Below are 7,356 nucleotides of genomic sequence, written 5' to 3' on the forward strand. Positions count from 1 at the left end.
GAATCTGGAAAATGCAGTGAATTACCTGGAAAAGGAGTGTACAACTTCAGTCCTGGAGGGTTAGTGTACATGCGAATATGTGCGTGCGTGTGTGTGTGTGTGGGCATGTTTCACTGTCTTTGTGAGAACCAAATGTCCCCACAAGGATAGAAAGATGAGGACTTTTTGCTGGTCCCCACAAGTTCAAGAGGCTGTTTTAGGGTTAGGATTACAATTAGGTTAAGGTTAGGGTTAAGGTTAGGCATGTAGTGGTTGGGGTTAGGGTTAGGGTTAGAGGTTACGGAATGAATGTAAGTCAATGGGAAGTCCTCACAAGTATAGCAATACAAACGTGTGTGTGTGTGTGTGTGTGTACGTGCATACACTTTACCTGTGGACAGTGGACTTTAAGGGCCAAAAAAGCATCAGACATTTTTATCCATATCCAAGGTGTATATATATATATATATATATATATATATATATATATATATATATATAACCAGAACAAACTTATTTATTGAAACCACTCCAACTCAAACCTACCAACGCAAGTTACTGCAAATTTTGAGCTGTGGCAAGGATTCCCTCTTGTGGTCAAAATGGACAGTATGATGCATTTTTGGGGGCCAGAAATAAACAATTTCTTAAGTAAAATATTGGGTTGGTAGGTATGCCATCCCGCCAAGGTACTGCTTGGTGGGGCGGCATGCCCCATACCTATACAGCATGAGAATTTGACATTTCTTACAGAAATACCCACAAGGATTCTCAGCCCTTAAGAACTTTAACTGCTGGACCTTTTGATTTCATGTAAACAGACAGAACTCACAAACTTCACACGTCCACACAATAAAGCCACAAACCTAGGTGATTTTGCATTCTTCTTCTTTTTTCCTGCTGATTATATCACAAAGGCTCCAGTACCACAATAAATGATACTCCCCATTGGATATTTAGGATATTGTAAGACTCAAGTTATATTAAATAATTTTGGAAACATTGGGTAGCAATGCTTTGGAATAGAGCTTGTAAGCTGTACAGTCAATAATGCTTGTTGTAACTTCTCATTTTGATATCAATATTTTTAACGACAGTCCTAGATTTTGTGTTCCGTGCAGACGGGTTCGTCCATGAACGAGGTTGCGATTGGACATCCTATATTAGTGTGGAAATTAGGTATATCTAGCCCCGCATTGGGTGCACATTTGTTCGTTTTTAAATTATACGCTAGAAATATAACAACTAGAAAGAAATTTGGAGGACAAAGCTACATTAGTGATATCACCAAGCGTAAGCTCTAAAGTTTTTCATATGGGCTACAGTTCTATCTTCTTCGACATAAACGTTTGGCCCATGTACAAATATGATTACGCGGATAACGCAAATAAAAAAACACACACGAAGACATTAAAAGCCCAAAAGTAACCTTAACTTCCAAAATACCAAACCATGGAGATGCCGGGGATTGAACCCGGGGCCTCATACATGCAAAGCATGCGCTCTACCACTGAGCTACATCCCCTTGATGGAACAAGTTTCAAAATGTAGGCTCTTGTCGTATTAGTAAAATAAAAATAACTAATAAAAAAGTAAAAAATAAAATAAAGCAAATGAAAACACGCGGTGTCTTTCGATTGATCCCCAAATCTGAAGTGTGTCATTCTAAATAGTCCTATATCCTTCAAGACATAGGCCTCCGTAATTTATATCCGCCTCGTTGGTATTAGCCAAATGAATGCTTAGATAATCAGAATAGAAATAGGCTACTGACGAATGCGAAGATATTTTTCATAACTTCGTTATCGAGTCGTGTCATATTCTTGTATATATATAGTGGGTAGGCTATAACTGGGTTGAAAATATGACTGCAAACCCCTTCGTTTGTAGAAAAAGCCATTCGTTTCTCCATCAGATTTTTCAGGTGCTTAAGGGGTTGATTGGAACTGACCGGAAGTGGACGGCGATCGTTTTTTCAGAGGGCAACAGGTTTTGCAGTGACAGTGGTCTGCTGTCGAAAAATAATTACCAGCAATGCACTGGGGAAGAACCCCCGATGCTAAATGGAAGTGGATTATCCTGCTTACATGGACAATTTTCTTATGAATGAAACTGAACAATAATTTGAGACAAAATATTGATTTAAATTGATTTTATTAGTTAAAATAATCTATTGCACTTGTAGCTAAGTGCACGTTTCTAATAAAACATGCAACTTCATCTCGCAATGGTGGAGCAACCTTCCCAGGTTATAGCAGGAGTCCTGGAGGGCCAGAGAAACTCCATGTTGCAAGAATGTTGTAGTCGTTAACTGACAAGATAGCAAGATATGCAGAGTTGGAAAAAAAAAAGTATAGAAAAGAAAGATATTCTTGCTTCGCTCATCTTAAATTGTCGGTACTTCGTTTTTAGCACACCTGATACACACATGAAAAAGCCAAGAGAGTGGCCAAGAAATACAACAATGGTGGAGCAAGCACAAAACTTCCTTGCTGTCCTGGTAGTTTACAGGGTCCATTTTAAGATTTATGAGGACATCAGCGTCTTTTACCATCTTTTAAAACTTTTAAGCCTGTAGTTAATTGCTTGGTAAATCAACTGGGAAATCATTTCTGATTAAAACGTGTCACTTGTGAAGTTTGTCCTTACAGATTTATTAGGCTATTGCCACGGTTTGTCCTTGCAGATTTATTATTGCCGCTTATTGACACAGCATCTTGGTCCTCAGAGCCCTTGAGAGATAATTATTTGATATCAGACAGCACATTGTTTCAATATCTCTGAACATTAAACAATGTTTAAACAATGGTAAACAGAATGTTATTGGAGAGCAGTGATTAAAAAATAAATAAATACTTGATTGGTTTCTGTTACTTGTCCCAAATATACACAAGATGTTTGTTACTGGTTACAGGTCCTTCTTTATTTTTGGTTTCCTTTCAGTGTAATTATGCAGTCGCTGTGTGTCCTATCTTCAAGACCGCTATGGAGGTAGTAGCTGGAAATGAGGACAAATCAAAGCTCAAAATAAAACCCATAAAACACATCATAGCTTTGTTTTGCTATTAAGATAAAATAAAGTAGTAAGTAGTAAATAAACTAAAAACATGCAAAATGAGTTCAGTTTCCTTGTTTTTGGGACTCGAAGACTTATATAGGCTAAATATGAAGTTATGTATAAACAAATGAAGGTATATAAATATAATCGGATTACACTCTTATTTCAACCTTACAGTTATAAATGAATAACAGAGTAACTATATTCATGGAAAAAATCTTAATTTTAATGTTTTTCATGTCCAATAGCGGTATGCACATTCTAGATTCACACAAAGGTGCCATGTTCGTTTGTGTAGAGATTCATTCATACCCATTTAGGCATGCTGCTACTTACTGGAGTGTTTTCATTGCAATCGTCCTCTGGCCGCTGCCATCTCTGACTGAACAGGATTTTCAGGACTAACAGTCCAAAGGCTGTGATCAACACTCCCAGCGTATTGGCAAATACAGCTTCTGAAGGCAGCGCAGAATAGCGCTGTGTTGCGTTGGTCTTTCCTTGACTGGATGGAGAACCAGAAGGTTATATTGACTCATGGCTTTACCTAATCTATGCATTTGAACAAATAGACTCCTAAATGGTTGTAAATTGTATGGCAGGAGCTTTTTGACTGACTTTAAAATAGATGTTTTTTTGTTACAAAACGTTTTTGTTTAAAATCTTTTTGCAGGACTGTAAATAGGGCGTCTGTTGGACGGCTAAAAATGCACAAAATATGCTGAGCAAAATTAATTAGAAAAGAACCCATGAACTCAAAGATTGTCTGTTGGGATATGCAGCTAACATAAAAATTATTGCGAGGTAGAGGTAACCGGACCCTTACGAAATGAAGATGAGCTTCTCATTGATGCCGGTGAGGCAGGATGCGATGGCCATGATAAAAATCATGCTGCCCATCCAGATGTGCACAGGCTTCAGAAGCTTGCGGCAAGCCGCTGGGGAGCATGGGAGTATGAAGATGGCCAGACCCAGCAGCCACTGAAAATCCATGCAAGGAGAGTGGGGAAATACTTGATGTGCTTTAGAAATATATTGTTTTATATAGTATTTATGTGCTTTAAGAATACATTATTTTATATTGTATCTGGTGAAGTAAATATTTTAGATCTTTGTGTGTGTATGTGTGTGTGTGTGTACGTGTGCGTGTGTGTGTGTGTGTGTTTGTGTGTGTGTGTGTGTGTGTGCGTGCGCGCAGTGCGTGCGCGCAGTGCGTGCGAGCGAGTGAGTGTGTGGTGTGTGTGTGTGTGTGTGTGTGCGTACATGCGTACGTATGTATGTGTATGAATAAATATACCTGCAAAATGAAGAGGGTTGCAGTGGAGATGCCCACCCAACTGTGCAGTGAGTACAGGTTTGGGATGTGGTTTGTGTTGTGGAAGTTGAAGGCGGCACAGAGACCCAGGATACACATTATCATTGCGAAGAACAACAAAGCAGCATGCAGTAGTTTCCAGGACTGCTTCTCCTGAGCCCAGGTCCAGGGAATTCGATATAACACTGCAGCTATGGCACAGACAGAGAGAATCAAGGTGCATGGTCATTCACTCAGGGAGAGAGCCCGTACCAAGGTGCACAACTGCCTCATAAGATCACCTCTACTAATTAACAACTGTCAAGCATCTGAAAAGCCTTGCCATCTTTTTGATTCAATACACAATACCCACTGGAGTTCGGGGAACAAAAAAAATTATTTTTACAAATATTTTGCCCTGAATAGCTCTTCCCAACGTAAACATTATGAACACCAAAAAATCTTTTGATGTTGATGGGTGCATTTCCATTTTGCTGCTCTGAATGATATCTTGACCTTGGCCAAGATATGTTCATACCCCTGTTCTGTCACCTACCATTTCCATAGAGAACCACCAGCCCTGTCACCATCATTACTGGATGGCAGTTGAACTGAAGAGCAGAACCATCCCAGGCAAAGCCCCCCCGCCACTTGGAGTTCCAATGTACCACACATATCACACAGATGACTCCGAAGATCAGGCAGAGCAAATATGTTACATAGAAGTGCACCACTGGCTTCATCGTTTAAGCACTCTGTGAGAGAATGAGAAAAACAAAACTACATTACGCACTGGGAAACCACTGGGAAAAGAAAAGAAAAGCTTTCTGGCATTTAAACGTAAATGCAGACCAGAGTAAAAAAAAAAAAGAGGTACAGTCTATAAAAACTGGTTGGCGCTGGCAAATTTCATTCACACTAACAGAGGATCAAAACAGAGCTACACTTCTTCACCAAATGTCAGAAATAAATAATAACAATAATAGTAATAATAATAATAATTTAAATAATAATTTAAAACGGGAATCTCAAATCAAGAAATCTGATTGGTTCATAGCCGTAGTATATTAACCATATAACATGGCTATGACGTCTAATTCCTTTGCACAATTCAGTATCACTCCGCATCTGAGAAAGAAAAAAAAAACGTTAAAATTGTTTAAATTGGAGTATGTCTATTACTTTCATATTGCCATACTTGGTGACCGTTTTATAAAAGCAATAGCTCACTTCAGACCGTGGTATATGGTTATTATATCACAGCTAAGGGGCGTTGTTGCCCCTTAGCTGTGATATAATAACCATATACCACGGCCTGTCATGAGCTATTGCTTAAATATATATTTGACCACACAATGTGCTGCTTGCCAGAGCTAAAGTGAATAGTCATCTCAAAGCTTTTTCATTATTAATGCTTTAAATTAATAATAATTACTATTGTTCTTATTGTTATTAGTAGTATTAATGGGATTGTTGTTATGTTGTTATTTTTGATTATCATTCTTGTCATTGTTACATGCAATCAGTATACTTTACAGTCCCACTGAAGATCAAAGGCAGAGAATCTGCCAAAACAAACAAAAGAAATAATAATTTCTAGAGCCATCTTTCTAAGCAATGCTATGTAAATTTATATTGTTTATTTGTCTGATGCAAATACAAAAAGAAAAAATTGGCATCCTAGCACAAAGAAACATGTATTGAGCTTCAGTGGGTTTCTAAAAAATTCCAGACATTTGAGACTTAAATAAATCACTTCACAGAACAACAATCTTCAGCGAAAAGGATCAGTGAGCGTGAATAAACTGAATAACTAACAGTGGAATGTAAATTCTATTTTAAAAAAACTGTCCTTCAGAGAGAGAAAGTAAACATTGTTTACACTCACCCTGACACCCTGTTTCTATCACGTGAATCTTCACACAGTCTTGTTTAGACGGCTTCGCTCTTTCCTTTAGAAGACTTCACTGTTTATCAAGTATCCTTGTTTTCAATCTCCTTTCCTCCTCATGGTGTCTGCTGCTATTTTAGGCTCACAATTTTTCCCTCCTCTCTTTGGTGTTCTTTTCAAATGATTTCTTTTCTGTTTGATTCCATTCTTTTATGAATTTACATGAGCTGTTTTAATCCACAGTTGGTCTCCACTGTTGGTAGCCCTAATGACGGCTGCGTTACAGTAGTTAAGTGTGAACTTGCTACGTATGTGTCAATGTTCAGCTTGACACAGTGCCCAGCAGCTACAGATGAGGCTGATAACTGTAAGGGAGATACAGCAGCAGTCTGCTTCCTCTTTTTCTCTGAGCCACATGTCGGTGTGACATGGCTAATTTGGGAATGGGAGCCGTTACCCACCCAGCATTAAACAATCCTCCTGGGACAATACAACCTTGTTGCTGAACCTATTATTATTGACTAAATAATACAATAATAACAACCTTGTTAATACAAAACAATACCCCACATTTTCAAACTGTGATAAATGATGTATTATAAACTGCAACATAATGAGTATAATTATATTTTATCCAGTTCTAATTAGTGCAAAATACATATTGTACTTGCATTGGACCTGGAGGAGTCTGTATCACCAAGCTAGAATTGCATAATGTGCAGCATTTCAGCTATGCATTCCATATTTCCATATTTCATTTACTTCGCAAGCTTTTTGTACCTTTTTTAATTTTTTCATGCAAGCACTATACCTAGGTCCAGGTACAAATCCAATTCAGCAGAGCTTGTCTCAACTTCTTCATTGGCCCAGAACAGCACAGTCACATTAATAGCTGGGCCTGTGTATGTATGTCTTGCCCTTTTTTCTAACGTCAACAAAAATGAATTTGTCTTTGTCAAGCCATCTTGCCTGGTTTGTAATGAGTCATGCAGCCCTTGCAGCATAACAAATGCCACACTGTGCTTCTAGCACGTCTCTCAATTCACATGGAACTCCACGGCAGGCTAGTCCGTCACAGGGAACAGGCAACAAGAACATACAGAGGACACAAGCATGAACTAAACAATCAACATGACT

At 38.4% G+C, this 7,356-nt stretch overlaps 1 protein-coding gene and 1 non-coding gene across 2 annotated transcripts; both read right to left on the bottom strand.

Moving 5' to 3' along the window:
- Positions 1-1,432: 1,432 nt before the first annotated feature.
- On the bottom strand, positions 1,433-1,504 carry trnaa-ugc. Its single transcript has one exon. It is a non-coding gene; the product is annotated as a tRNA-Ala (tRNA).
- Positions 1,505-2,406: 902 nt separating this feature from the next.
- On the bottom strand, positions 2,407-6,509 carry LOC118212446 (cytochrome b ascorbate-dependent protein 3-like). Its single transcript, XM_035390310.1, has 6 exons — positions 6,217-6,509; positions 4,885-5,083; positions 4,332-4,540; positions 3,861-4,015; positions 3,374-3,539; positions 2,407-2,977 (listed from the first exon to the last, which is right to left on the bottom strand). Exons 2-6 carry the CDS (start codon positions 5,069-5,071, stop codon positions 2,963-2,965), a joined length of 732 nt encoding a protein of 243 aa, XP_035246201.1. The 5' UTR covers positions 5,072-5,083; positions 6,217-6,509; the 3' UTR covers positions 2,407-2,962.
- Positions 6,510-7,356: the final 847 nt, after the last annotated feature.

Source organism: Anguilla anguilla, chromosome 14 (assembly GCF_013347855.1).
Source record: "Anguilla anguilla isolate fAngAng1 chromosome 14, fAngAng1.pri, whole genome shotgun sequence".
Classification (NCBI taxonomy): Eukaryota; Metazoa; Chordata; class Actinopteri; order Anguilliformes; family Anguillidae; genus Anguilla; species Anguilla anguilla.